General features: G+C 40.2%; 1 protein-coding gene across 1 annotated transcript in view; it reads right to left on the reverse strand.

Moving 5' to 3' along the window:
• WDR11 (WD repeat domain 11) overlaps positions 1-15,510 on the reverse strand; it is a 70,410-nt gene that overhangs the window by 11,847 nt on the left and 43,053 nt on the right. Inside the window, exons 16-22 of the mRNA XM_060241511.1 lie at positions 12,660-12,807; positions 9,145-9,251; positions 7,189-7,303; positions 5,812-5,983; positions 2,967-3,075; positions 2,130-2,192; positions 1,546-1,611 (exon numbers count right to left, since the gene is read on the reverse strand). Of these exons, the coding sequence (XP_060097494.1) occupies positions 1,546-1,611; positions 2,130-2,192; positions 2,967-3,075; positions 5,812-5,983; positions 7,189-7,303; positions 9,145-9,251; positions 12,660-12,807 (780 nt within the window). The remainder of the gene's footprint in view (positions 1-1,545; positions 1,612-2,129; positions 2,193-2,966; positions 3,076-5,811; positions 5,984-7,188; positions 7,304-9,144; positions 9,252-12,659; positions 12,808-15,510) is intronic.

The following is a 15,510-nucleotide window of genomic DNA, read 5'->3' on the forward strand; positions in this document are numbered from 1 at the left end:
TTTTAAGGAGTCTGCCTGGCTGGACTCCTCCATTGCTGCTGTGTTGGTGTGTGTTGGTGTGAGAGAGAGATTGTGCTGTGCTGGCCCTTGGCCTCAGCTGCTGCTGCTCTCTCTCAGCCTTACCAGACTTGCCTGGAATAGAGAAGACGTCTAAGGTAAGACAGTCTTGGGGTTGTTTTTATTTTAGTTGGTAAAAGGACTTTTTAAGACTCAAAGTCCCTTTACTTATCCAGATTTGGGTAGTGGGTAGCTTATTTGGGGTTAGGGTTAGGTGTTCTGCTGGGGGAGGGGGCCTGGGGTGGGGGGCATTTTGCCAATATCTTACTTTAGTGAGAGGACTTTTAAAATGCAGTGTCCTTTTACTTTTCCTGATTTGGGTAGCTTGGATTTCTTGGGGTTAGGGTGAAGGGGGTTTTTTGGGGGCGGGGGGAGGTGTTGGTCAAGTTCCTGTATTGTTAAAAGTTAAGTTTTTTACTGTTTTAAAAGGATTCTGTGTTTGATTCTGTGATTATACCCATAGGGTATAATGGTGGAATAGGGGTACCCTGTTTGGGTACCCCTGGAATGGGACCCCCTGGCCCAATCTTTTTGGGACTTGGGGGGTTTGTAGGGGAGAATCTCCTGCAGGTCCCCTGCAAATTTGGGGGCTCTCCCTCAAACCCCCTCTCCTCCAGGCGGCTTCAAATATACCCTATTTGCCATTAATTTCAATGGCCCATAGGGTATAATGGGGCCATATATTCGGAAATAGCCGCGCATCTACCGGATATGCGGCTATTCCAACTACGGAATTCAGAAATATACGGGATTCCATATTTTTTCCCCCATATATTTCTGAATCCACTTTTTTTTTTGCACATCCCTAGAGTGGGGCATAGATCTGATCTTCTTTTCCATATTCTTCTTACATGACCTCTCGGATACATGAATATCAGTGTTAACCACTGCATAATATTTCACTAACACCTGTAGTAACTACGGACAAAGCCAGTCACACTTTGCAAACCAGCTACAAAAAGCCAGGTTTTGTGTGTGTGTTCCTAACTTTTCCAGTGGGAAAAATGTGAAATTTTAGAAAGCACTGAAAAAAATAATTCTGTGAAATAGTTTCTGTTTTGTAATAAGGAAAATTCTTAAGGCTTTGCTCACACAAATGTGTAATATGAAAAAATAAGACCATATTTTCAGTTTTTCCTGTAGCAATAAACTTTCCTGGGATCAGAAAGAGATCCTGGGAAGCCAGAAAGCTACTTGTATGTCATGAATGACTGGCTGGTGGCCCTTGTTATACAAAATACAGCTATGGTCACATACATACATTAAAGGATTTTATTTTATTGCAAAATTAGCTCATTTATACCTCTCACTATAGAAATGTGTTTAAAAACTAGATTTGATTTTTCTAACTTAAAGCTTCTACATGATCTTAAACTAAGAGTAATCTAATCAACTACTTTTAAAGGAAAAAAAAACAAAGGGTGCAGATGAAGACAAGTATTTGCAAGACAGAGGTTGCTCTTTTGACTTCAGCATGTTGTCTCCTACCTTGCAACCAGGAGACATCGCTGCAAGAGGGTGAACTCTGGATCAAGTAAAAGTTTCTTGATGTCACTAAAAAAAGAAAGCCAGGTATTATTGGCAATTTACTGCTCAGCATATTCAAACACATGTAGATATTGCAAATTCTAAAGGCGAAAAGCTCACACAAACTTAGAATGTTCTGAATTGAGACAAAAATTAAATTATATTTCACAACATGAAATTTATGCCAACAGATGATTTATGTTCCAGTCCATTATGCCTGTCAGCTATGGCAATATTTAACAATGACCTGGCTGCCATATAACCTTGACTGCTAGAAAGAGCACTAACAGAAAAAAGAAATATAAAACTTCAAGACTGAGAGCCACTGTTACAATTCCAAGTTAAACATTCTTTCTTACTATACATACCCAAAATTATCCAACTGACTAGATAAACCAGCAAATACAAAACTTAAAACTATTGCATCCATATTTAATTCCAAACTTTTGATTTAACAGAAAAGAGTCTTGATCAAAAATAATTATATGCTTTCGACATGTTGTGTTAAGAGTCTTTTGCAAAAAAACAAACAAACGGGTGCTTACTTGGACAATGAGTACAACTGTTCTTGCAACAAATTTTTAATATTTTCATTCTCTGGATAATTTCTGCAAAGCAAACATTAGATTTAATAGACAAGTATAGACAGCCTGAAATTAAACGATCTAGCTCTGCTCTTAAGTATACCACAAACCCACTGCTGTGTTCAAAGTTTAAAAAAGAATGGATCTGGAAAAGAATCAGCTCTTAGATGGATCTAAATTTAAACACCACTAATGTATCTTCACTGCAGTTTCAAAATGTATGAGGCACTATACAATACAGCTAGATTTAAACAGCACTAATGTATCTTCCATTTATAAATACATTGTGTCATGTTCAGGTTATGAATTGCAACCAGGCAAATTGAACTAAACATATGGATGCGGTGTTCCAGATGCAGAGTTATGCATATAGTTCTTTGTGCCTCCAGACCTGCTTCTTTGTAGAGTGAGTGAGGGGTGTTAAGCATCGTGTGCACAAAGGAGTGCATCTGTGAGCTATTCCTCCATGCATAAAAACCATGTAGGCAGATAAAATAATATACAAGTATCAGAAAACTTTTGCAGGAGCCAGTGGACCACTCAAATATGTTCCGCATTTTGTGACCCAGCTGAGTCATATAAAATAAATGCAATATGTCAGCAGAAATAAAACTGTCCTCTACAGAGCATTAGCCACACACTAAATGATGGCCTATAACTATCCCTGTGTGAAACAAATCTGCTTTGAGACTGAGTCCCAAATCTCTTGAGGCATCAGTATACCTTCATAGTTTTAGCATGTGTGTTTCCATTTTATAAAACCAGTAGTTTGAACAGAATACTGAAAAGATGTCTTACATGTTTGAAATATCCAGAGTATACTTATTATTCCAAGGTTGGTGCAGCAAGAAGGCTTTTAAAGCTAAGGAAGCTCTTGGAACAAGAAGATAAGGGCACCACACAGGTTCTAGAATAAAAAAGTTGGAGGACAGATGGGAGAAAAAAAATTAGAGTCAATCCAGAAAGAATATAACTAAAGATCCACTGTATGGATAAAGGAGATTGCCATCCTAAAAAGAGCTGTACCCTTTTCAGACCATTGGCTTCAAAGGAACTAAAGAGTGCAACTCTGCTTGATTGAACTGTAAAACTTGTTGAGACCTATGCCACTTACTACACACTTGCACATGTATGATGTGGCTTATTTTGATTGATGAAAAGAGTTGCACTAATACATGCCTGCTGGAAGCCTAAGAGACAGTGGCTCGCCTAAGGATAGTCAAACAGAACAGACCAAAGTGAGAACTAATGGGGAAAACAGTTACATAGAATGATCTTATATGAACATGATTTTGAAAAACCCACAAAACTTCAGTTGCTTACATCATGCAACTGCTGAAGTGGGTTCTAGGTTCATGAAAACTCAACTCTTAGTATCTTAACTTTATTTAGTGTTTTGGTAACATCAACAACTGCCAGAACTAATGGCAAGATGCTGGAAGGCATGTAACACAGTTTGCTTCAGAAAATGTTCATTGAGAGGGTTTTGATTTCATCCAGTCATTTGCAGTCTGCCTGTGAAGGAGGGAGGGCAGAAAAGGTGAGGACCTCCTTTATGACAACCTGCCAATAACACAATCACACACAATGCTTGGAACAAAATGTGGAATAAAATGGCCACAACTTTTACCAACGTTGGAAGGATGGAAGTCAACCTTGAGCCGGCTACCTGAACTCAACTTCTGCTGGGATCAAACTCAGGTCGTGCACAGAACTTGGATTGCAGTACTGCAGCTTACTACTCTGTGCCATGGGGCTCTGACTAATGGGATCATCACAATTTATATTTGAGAGTATTTAGTGGGAAGATTTCAATAGGGGCTGCAAACTGGTGTCTAGATGCACTGAGAGCCTGAGAAGCTTTTGTATTTTGTTCGTGCTTCTCTGGAAATATTTGGCCTACAGATATCTTTTAGCAGAAACCATGATTGCAGGCCAGCTTTCAGAAGCTGATCAGTACAGAGGCCAACCTTTCGGCAGACCTGCATTTTCCTTCTCAACTATAAGTACGCCAAGTACAAAATGGATTTGAGATGGGCTATCTTTGTGTACATCAGAGTTCACTCCAAGGACTTTGGGGGGGGGCTAGAATAATATAGTTTTGCTACTCTGATTCTAGTTCATTAATCAGATTTGAACACTGGAGATAAAAGGTAAGACAGTATTATACAATGGCAGTACTAGAGGGATCACTTATCAAAGTGCAGAGATAATGAAAGGTACTTTACTTAAGTTTCATATTATTCAGTGGGAACAAATACTTTAAGAGATAAATGCAAAAACAGAAAATACAACAGAAAATCTGGAACTGTAAGTCAAAATGTAAACAGGTAAGGAATAATAGATTTTGTTTATACTTCCTACACAATAACATTCTAACCAAATTGCAAAGAGCATCAGGTTTAATTCAGGCAACACAACATGTTTTAGAAGTAGAGATGCAGCATATGTTTATAGATATATAGCATATGTTTATAGATATGTAGTTATACAGGCATAGGTTGTGAAAATGTAAAAACCTGAATCCACCTGCTAAAAGATTTCAGTTTATTTTAAAGAGGGGTCCAGTATACAGAGAGACAGCAAGAGACCTTTCTGTTATTATATTGATGATAAAAACACTAGTTATCATCCAAGGGTCAAGTGAGAAGCCACTCTTGCACAGAAGCATTTTCTAAATTAATACATTCAATATATTTCAGAATTGTAGCCTGGATCTAAAGACCTCCTCAAGTTATTGCAAGGCACCACTGTAGTAACTTTCTGTACCTCTCATGTCACACCATGCCACATGAATAGTATTTTGAAAAGCGGTTAGCTGTTTGATATAATTGAAGAACAAGTGTTCATAAAACCAGTTTCAGCCTCTTGGGTATCTGACAGAAAACACTTTAGTTCACAAGTGAAGCTGCATTGACTAATTTGCAAAAGATGGAAGATGTAGTTCCCAAATAAACAATTTCTATTTTCTTCTGTGTTAGTATTATAAATTAAATATCCTTTAACGGCCAAGATTTAAATAGTTCTGGGACATGAAGCAACATTAAGAAAACCAGCAGGCATACAGTACTGGAGCACTTTCCAACTATTAGAAGCATGGAAATGCAAGTGCCAAAGATGCTTACCAATTAGTGGATGCACTTGGCAAGCATACTGGGGCTTTCCTAGTCCCCTTATTCTACTGCTGCCCTCTCATGCACACACGTTGATGTGGCAAGCAATGTGATGCAAAGATATGCAAGTTGGGGAGGGAAGAGAATTGGAAGTGCCTTCTGCTCATGCACAGTGATTTCTATTGGGAACTGCTGACATGATTTAAAATTACTTTAATCATCTGTTAACCTTAATTTTGGACTGGCTATGAAGATTGCTCTGTCACCATAAGCAAACACATAATTAAGGCTATTGAATGTTACTCTGTGTTTAGCGGAGCTTTTCTTAGTACTGAATCTCATCTCAGTGGGTTGAGAAACATTTATAAAACTGCTCACAATGTTATGTCTACGATATAAATCATGGTTCTTGGTTTAAATAAGAGGCCATCTCATTTCTAGTTAGTTTGAATCAAGGAGCATTCCTGCATCTACCATTTAAAATGCCATTTACTGCAGTTTTAGAGAAAAAGAAGGTCATTCTTGCATACCTGATAGTTCTTGCTCTTCCATTCTAAAACAGGCTGATTTCATTGTCATCTCTAGCACTCTGATGCATCCATCGTCGGAAGCTAGGATCACTTTGTCCGAGGTACACCAGTCAACATCAAGTACTCTAAAGTTGACATTTCTTCCACTTCTTAAACTGCTAACCATCTGTACCTGAAAGATGCATCACACTACACCTTTAGAAAGGCTTTTACAAGCAACAAACCTCTCTCTGCATGTATGAACTGACTTACTAAAAGGGCTTTATACAGCATTTTACAAATTAAATTTGCTTCTCTCATTTGCAGAGTGGGAGAAGGGGATGTAAAAGCTCATCTTACAATGTTAACATTTACATTTAAAAGCCTGTTGGTAATATTTGAAGAAGAAGAAGAAGATATTGGATTTATATCCCGCCCTCCACTCTGAAGAGTCTCAGAGCGGCTCACAGTCTCCTTTACCTTCCTCCCCCACAACAGACACCCTGTGAGGTGGGTGGGGCTGGAGAGGGCTCTCACAGCAGCTGCCCTTTCAAGGACAACCTCTGCCAGAGCTATGGCTGACCCAAGGCCATGCTAGCAGGTGCAAGTGGAGGAGTGGGGAATCAAACCTGGTTCTCTCAGATAAGAGTCCGCACACTTAACCACTACACCAAACTGGCTCTCCAATTTGGACTTTGATGTTTAACAAGGGCAGTGAAGGTCTCCACAATCATGAAACCACCCAAATGCCTGTACATATTATGTCTTTTCTGTGCCAACTGTCAATCTTTATCCCGGGTAGTGGCATAGTTATTTTGAGCTCCCTAAAGGTAAGGCAAGATACAAGTACCATAGACGGATATTTGCAGGACAAAAGGTTATTTTAAGAAATCACACTGACAGTCACTATATAATAATTATTTGCTGAAAGACTGACTACCGAGATTAAATGTCTATGTCACTTTTCTCTACAACATTCAATAACCGATGGCCATTATATAAACCACCGGAGGTGTCGGAGGAGGAGGATGGAAAGACTGGGATTCAGGTAATTTGAAAAATGACACAGTATTTATTAAGCAAAGAACAAGTCCTGAAAAACAAGGGAATCCACAATTTGATAGCATTTAAAACTTCTGAGGGAGCCTCAGTGCCTTTGTTCTGAAAGTCATAATTAAAAACAAAATAGAGCTTAGCAACATTTGATTGGTTGGAATACATGAAAGCAAAATGACAGCAGTTTGAAAGAGCTTGGAAAGGAATAAAGTCCTTTGTGACAACTCAAGCATACTAATGTTACTGATAAGTCCCAATTAAGTACGTTAACCTCCTTTCTTTTTCATTTCTCCTGTTCTCTTCAAAGCAAACTTAGAAAAAGCAAACAGAATTGTTGACTACCTCCTTTGTATCCCAAACTTCAGCACCATCAGTGTACATAGCTATCAGTTTTTGGTTTCCTTTTCCGGGGGCAAAGCGTATTTTCTTCACCCAGCCCCGGTGTGTGGGAATGCCTCTATAAGATAAGCATAAGGACATAAGAAGTAAGTAACCCTTGAGTTTTTCTTTTGATTTTGCACAAATTCACAGAACTGCCTAAATGGAAGTCTATGGGGTGAAAAGGTATGCTAGTACCTCTATATTTTCTGCTGCCTGCCTTTACTCTTGTTTTGCTTAAACACAACATGGTGAATTCTTACCTGATCACAAAAGATCAGCAGAGTATCACCAAAGGCCAACAGAATTATGTTGGCTTACTATATGTTCGAGGATATCAAAGAGTTTATTTTTCAAATAGGATGTTCTCATGTCCTACCTTTAAAATAGGATATAGTCTCATAATGTAACTTAGATTCAGATTTGGACAGCAAATAAAAGTGATTTGAAATACAATCCCCCAAATTAATAATAATAATAATAATAATAATAATAACTTTTAATTTCTATCCCGCCCTCCCCGCCAAAGCAGGCTCAGGGCGGCTTACAACATAAAATACATTATACATCAGATTACATAAATTGCAAATAAAATCCAAGTTAAGACAAATTACAAGTTAAAATTTACAAATTACAATGGTGCTAAAACATTCGATTAAGCCACATTTGTGTTAACTGGACAGAGTAGCTGTCTGGTATGGTAAGCTACTAGTGTGAAATACTGCTGATTTTTAGACATGTCAGAACATATGAACTTGTACCATGCAACATTTTATCTCTTACCCATCACTCCACATGTTTAAAAAATGCCTAGGCTAAAGCAACATTTGAATTATATCACACTGGAATCAATGATTTAATTCTGAAATGAGACCAAATCTTTGGATAATTAAACCCAGAGACTGGAGCCAAGAACAGACAAAACAGATCTTTCTATAAACCAAAGAAGACCCTTGGTGTGCATAAAAATCTGTAATATAAACAAAAATACATTGGAGGATTAAAACCCCTCAAATAATAGAAGCAGGTCATGTAGCTTTAAGGGGGGAAATGCCTTCTGTGGTCATGTAGCTTTAAGGGAGAAAATGCCTTCTGTGGCCATTGCTAGATAACCACAATAGTATTGCCAGCATTCAAGTATTGGTTTCTGTCAGTAAAAGGTGGCGAGGAAGGGGGTGGGGGAGAGGGCAGGGCCCTTTCCAGGGCTGTTATGGCCTTTGAGGAAGGGTTCACTGAGACCAAGCCTGGCAGCAACCACCCAAATTCCATAACTTATACAGGCCCAGCTGCTTACTACTGTTCAACAACAGCCACCGCAAAATCCACTGTTATACAGTGGTTAGAGTTTCTGGCTAGGATCTGGGAAGCCCAGATTTAAATCCCCATTTTGCTGTGCAAATCATGGGTCAGTCACTCACTCCCAGCCCAACTACCTCACAGGTTGTTGTGAAGATTAAAAAAAAGAGGATAGGGGAATGTTTTGGGTCCTCATTATGGAGAATTCAGTAAATAAATAAATATGGCTGAATGTGGGGGGGGGGCAGGTGGCAGATAAATAAAAAGGTAGGTTGGTGAGTGGGAAAGGTGAAAGACGAGGATATGAGGAGTTCCAGGAGAAGGGAAAGATGGAAATTATTGGAGAATGGGATTCGGGGGGGAAATGAGATACCCCCTATAGGTCTTCCACAGAACAATAGGGCCTGGCCAGGAGGCTGGCACAGTGCAACTGTTTTTCCCAGGCAGAAGTTACCAGGGGGAGGAAAGGACCAACAGCTGAACACAAAGGAGTTGGTACAGAAGGAAGCAGGAAAAAGGGAGAAACTGGGACTTTCAGGGAAAATAGTGGGAGAGGGGAAAATGAGTTTCTCCCCTGTCCCCCAGTTCTTGTGCATCCACCGCTTGTTATATGCCAGTGCTTACCTAGACACTCTGGCTTTTAGATCCCAGAAGTTCAGATTTCCATCAACATCTCCAAGAACCAAGATATCGCCTTTCCATGCAATGCATGTAATGCTGCCCATACTGCCCTACAAAATTTTCAAAAACAGAAATTATACCAAATAATGCCAATCATAAATAATAAATATACAATAAATATTTAAGGAAATATGCCAAACATTTGGAATGCCATCTGTAAACCTTTCCTTTAACATGGTAGTTTCTTTGATCAGCAGTACAAGGTCATACAAATTGTAGTATGCGTGGGGTTGAATCCTATCTAGTACAAGAGGAACAGCACTCAGGGAAGAGAACTTTCTCTATATGCTGTTCTTCCACCTGAAGTCATGCATCTAAAGACTGGTGGACCCTTGGGAATACCTTAGGTGCTAAAGTGGAAATTTGAGGGGGAGAAACCAGCAAAAATTGTCCCTCCTTTTCTGCTGGAAGAAGCAGAAGAGGAAGAACAGATTGGATTTATACCTCACCCTTCACTACCCAAAGGAGTCTCAGAGCCACTTACAATCTCTTTTCCCTTCCCCTCCTCACAACAGAAACCCTGTGAGGTAGGCGGAGCTGAGAGAGCTCTCTCAGAACTGCTTTTGAACAGAACAGCTCTGTGACAACTTGTGACTGACTCAAGGTCACATCAGCAGATGTATGTGGAGTAGTGGGGAATCAAACCCGGTTCTTCCAGATAAGAGTCCACACACTTAACCACTTCACCAAACTTTCAGGCAAAATAGTGGGAGAGGGGAAAATGAGATTCTCCTCTGTCCCCCAGTTCTCGTGCATCCGCCACTTGTTATATGCCAATGCTTACCTAGACACTCTGGCTTTTAGATCCCAAACTGGTGAAGTGCCTTCCATCAGCAGAAAACATAGTTATGATCTATTTCATTAATACCCGCCCCTCATTTTAAAATAAAAGCACTGAAATACCAAAAGTGACAAAGCTCAATTGTCAAATAAAAGGGATAACAGGTGTTACTAGGAACCAGAAAAAAGCACATTTGCCACAGAGGTCAAGGTTAGATACGCCATTTTTCTTTTACCTGATGATGGAATAATTTATACTGTGTCTGGGATACCCAAACCAGTCCAAAATACATTACTGCACTCACATTATCTGGCCCTCATGCCACTAACCATCAATAACTTTTAGTACTATAGATTGTACAGAATGCAAAAGTGGACTTGCACAGTAGACTGCCAATCCAGCATATACACAGACAATTTAATCATGCTGGAACTTAAATACCTTTGTTACACATGTGTATGCACACATCACCTTCCCTATGCACAGTATGCAGTCAATGTATTTATCACATCAGTAAACCTTGCCATAAACCAAGAGCAATCACACACACACACAAAAGATTAAAAGCTGCCTTGCATTTCTAAAGTCTTCATTCGTATACACAGCAAGACAGAATATGAAAACAGGGAAAAGGTCCACAATACATAATAGTATTGGGTAGCTATTTTTCTTATCTCTGCAGCACATAATGTCCACTGTAGGATATTTACTAACACCATCAGAAACTAGATCTTTAAACGATGGCCGTTCTTTGTGAAAGCTGCTATTATCTCTGAAAACACACAGCCTAGCAGCTTGAACAGGACTTCTGAAATATCTTGATTGCTGGCCTACTAAGAGCAAAACACAAAGCAAATAAGCCTCAACTTAAAGATCCTTTAACTTTTAAGGAATGAAAAGAGGCAAATGGAGACTTTCTAATGTGGTGGCACTTGGAAGCCAAACAATAATTATTTAGGGTATAGAGGCAATATTTCCTTTGCTGCACTTCTGCAAGGGTAACTTCATGCGTTTCCTTCAGTCACCCCAGAAATTTAGAAGATACATAAGGTTTTTAAGATCTTCTGAAGTGTTTACCAGTCGAATAATGTACATGAAGGCAAAAAGCAGCCAAAGGCATTTTTTTCATGCTTCTCAGAAGCTACACAGAAATTCTTGAAAACCAGTAGTTTTTTGGAATGTTTTGCATGCTCTTATGATGATTTTTTTTTAAAAAAGTTTTATTCTGTTAGAAAATAGTTAAATTCATCTGAACTTGGGGAAAACAGACTGTAGTGGCAGCAATCCTATGGATGAGCTCTGTGTACACTAAACAGCCTCTAGCAGGGAGTATGCTTCTCCTTCCACTAGCACTTCTACTTCAGCAAGATCACTGGTTTTCAAATGGACCCTTGGCAGAAATGGAAGTGCTAACTGTCTTGCATGCATGCAACATCCACAGGATCCAAGACACTGATATTTCAAGATCTGCACCCTCAGAACCGGTGAGTGGCCCAAATGTGTAACTAAGAGATGTGATTTAGAGCAACAGCAACAACAAAAGAGTAATAACAGTGAAGTTACATGACCACAGGATGTCAGCATTTCACTTACATAATTCTAACTTCAAGACAACAGCATACCTGGGCATACTTCTGCAAATGGAAGGCAAATAAACAGCACATTCTGAAACTCTCATTGCTGGACTCCACAGCAATCACACAGGAAGAGTCCTGCTGGATCAGACCAGTGGTGCATCTAGTCCAACATCCTTTCTCACAGAGATGGTAGTGCAGGACAATGCAGTACTGAGCTTCAGAATTCTGCTGTTACAAACCACTGCATAGTCCAAATCACCACACATCCTGGTGATCCCTGGCTCAACAGATATTTGGCTGCCCTCAACTGGAGCCAGGGCCTTTTCTGCCCTGGCCCTGCCCTGGTGGAACTCTCTGCCTAATGACATCAATGCCCTGAAGGACCTAGTGCAGCTTCACAGGGCCTGCAAGACAGAGATGTTCTGCCAGACCTGAGGTTGAGGACAGCTACAGTTTGTCATCGAGCCTAGGTTTTTCCAATTCTCTTCTCCCTATGAAGGCAGAACACAATTGGTTCTTAAGGACCATCTGAATAAATTTGGAATTGTGACTGCTTATTGTTTTAAGTGCTTTTAATCAGATTTGTAAAACTATTTACTAAGTTGTTCACCACCCTGAGCCTTGCATGGGAAAGGGTGGTCTATAAATTAATTTACTTTATTTATTTATTTATTTAGTGAATTTATATTCCACCCTTTCCCATAACGGGCTCAGAGCGGATCACATCATAAATTAGACAATAAAAACCAACACGTCAAATTTAAAACAATACAATAAAACCAAAGCAGGAGAACGATAAAACAAAATAAGGTGCATCACCAGCAGAAATTAATCAATCAATGTATGGAAATGCTCCATTCGTACACACAGACATTTATAAACATCCTTTAGAGAGAATATGGACTTCCAAACGTGTAGTTATTACACAGAAACTGGAATGGTTGGATTACACCAACAATTTTTGTCTTGTACGTTATGGTATGTGTGCTGTTCAAGAGAGTTTTCCTATAAAGTTCTTTTTAAAATAAATATCTATTATGAAAGCCATATCCATTTATAACTATTAATATGATGAAATAGAGCTTCAGCAATGAACTCACATCAGGAGGAATTCTTGCACTGTCTTTGACAGAATTCCCCTCTACTGTCAAGTGATAAACTTGTCCATCAGTATCTGTAAACACAAAGTGCTCTCGAGCAGAAATGTTTTGGCTCAGTTCAGATTTGCTCTCAGCTTCCTGTAGTAAGCTAGTGAAGAAAAAAAAACAAAACAAAGATTTTCTTTACTTATAGTTCAGATTCAGACATATTTACATAAATAAGCAAACAGCAAACAGCAAGCCTTTATTGGCATAAAAGAGATTTAGCAGTAAAATAGCAATATAAATAATATAAAATATAATATAATATAAGTTGAAAAAGATGTATTGTCTCAATAGGTTGAACATGAGCCCTTCTACAACAAAACCAATTTGTTGAAAGATATGAACAAGGAACCAAGAAGCTACCAAAAAGCTTGCCACAGTTGTGTATTGCCATTCATGCCATACCATACTGAAATTGGTTTAGTATCTGAAGAATATAGTATGTTTTAGAAATAAGATTCTTATACAAGTATTTACAAAGAAAATCTAGAAAGTGCACACTCGCTTATCCTGCACGGAAGTTCTCAAAAAAAATATCCAACATGCTCATGGAATTCTTGTGCACAAGGACTTTCATGTACACGTCAGCATCAGGAACAATCAGCAGCTGTGCACAGAAATCACCATTTTAAAACAAACAGGAAAGCCTTAGCACAAAAGCGAGCAGTTGCTGGATTCAGGTGTCTGCCAACAAGATGACAGGGAAACTCAAACAGAACCATTTTGAAAATTCTGAGTTTGTGGTTGCTGGGGAACTGCTTTCTGTTTGGTTTGAGTGGGCTGAAGGTGACTGAAGGTCATTTCAGAGAGCTCTGAGAGCAGAGAATAAGTGCTATAAGGGTGAGGTTTGGCTTTCCAAGCAGCTGGGGAAGTTGCTGAGAATTTCTGAGTTAGTGTGACTGCTGAAAATTCTGAGTTTGTGGTTGCTGGGGAACTGCTGTCTGTTTGGTTTGAGTCGACTGAAGGTGATTGAAGGTGATTGTTGCTGATTGATTAGGAGTGGCTGTGTTCCCCACCCTCTTTGCATTATTAAGCTGCGCCTTACCAGAGGCGCGAGCCTTTGGCACGAGAGCTAAAGGGCTCTTGGCCCATGACTCTTAGCCTGAGGGCGGTGTAAGGACCAGGAATCCAGATCCCTATTTTCCTTGTGTTCCCAATAAGGTAAGTTGTCCCTCCAGAAGGGGAGCCACATAAACAAACAGGATTTAAAAGGGGACTGTATATTTTTTAAAAAGCTATCATGAAGGTAGAATGCCAGCAGGGGGGTGGGGGTTTTCCAGTATTTTGCACTGTCACATGTATGACTATCTGCCCACAGGACAGAAGTCTTGGGTGTGTGCTCGATGCAAGGAGCTCCTGGTCCTCAGGGAACGAGTTCGTACCCTTGAGGCCGAGGTGACTGACCTGGATAAGCAGAGACAGTCAGGTAGGCACTCGGAGAAGACTCTCGAGGACATATTAAATGAGCCCCACTCTGAACGTGGCAGCCCCGTTGCTGCCAGGGAGCATGAGGGTCGAGAGTGAACAGGGCTCCGTGCTGAGGGTAAGGGGAATGCGCCCTCAGAAGGGACCTTTTCTTCAGTTGGTGAGTGGGTATCCTTTCGTGCCAGGGAACCACCCATGGGCAGGGGGGGGGGTCTTGGTAGCTGGTGATTCAATCCTTAGGCAAGTAGACAGCTGGGTGGCAAAACTGCGTACTGACTTGCCTGCCTGGTGCGAAGGTAGAGGACATTACGCATGTAGTAGATAGGCTGATAGACAGTGCTGGAGAGGAGCCAGTGTCGTGGTGCATGTTGGCACCAACGATGTGGGGAAATGCAGTTGTGAGGTCCTGGAGGAAAAGTTTAGGCTGCCAGGCAGGAGACTTAGGCTGCCAGGCAGGACCTCCAAGGTAGCCTTCTCAGAAGTGCTACCTGTTCCACGTGCAGGGCAGGAGAGACAGGCACAAATTAAAAGTCTCAATGTGTGGATGAGACGATGGTGTAGGGAGGAAAGGTTTAAGTTTGTTAGGCACTGGGATGCTTTCTGGAACAAGCGGGAGCTGTACAAAAGAGACGGCCTCCACTTATCCCCAGATGAAACCAGACTGCTGGTGCTTAAAATCAAAAAGGTGGCAGAGCAGTTTTTAAACTAAATCTTGGGGGAAAGCCAACAGGAGATGAAATGTCTCTGGTTCGGGAGGACTCATCTCAAAGAGATGAAGGGTTAGCTCTTACTTTTCTACCGGGTAATGGATCAGAGTTGTCCACTGAGATGGTGACAAACAGTATGGACTGTCTGCCAAAGTCTCGAAGCAGCAGGAGGAAGGTTGCAGGCCGAGCTTGCCTGGGAAATTATAGAAGTTTGTATACAAATGCTAGAAGTATTCAAAGTAAAATTGGTTAGCTGGAATGTTTAGTGTTGGGAGAAAACACAGACATTGTGGGAATTTCAGAAACTTGGTGGAATGAGGAGAATCAGTGGGACACAGTGATTTCTGGATATAAGTTATATCAGAAGGACAGGGAGGGAAGGGTTGGAGATGAGGAGGTTCTGTATGTCTGAGGCTCTGTAAGTCTGAGGTCAGAGAATTAGATTCCCTTCTAGAAATGCTTTGGGTTGAAACAGAGGGCCCAAAAGGAAATCTATGGGAGTTTGTTATCGCCCACCAAATCAAAAGATAGAGGACAATTATAATATGATGGAAAGATTAAAGATAGTGGCTAAACGTAAAAACTGTATCGTAATAGGTGATTTTAACTACCCACAGATTGATTGGGTCAATATGTGTTCTGGTCAGAGAAAGAGATTGAGTTTCTAGATGCTC

Source organism: Heteronotia binoei, chromosome 6, assembly GCF_032191835.1.
Source record: "Heteronotia binoei isolate CCM8104 ecotype False Entrance Well chromosome 6, APGP_CSIRO_Hbin_v1, whole genome shotgun sequence".
NCBI classification, from domain to species: Eukaryota; Metazoa; Chordata; class Lepidosauria; order Squamata; family Gekkonidae; genus Heteronotia; species Heteronotia binoei.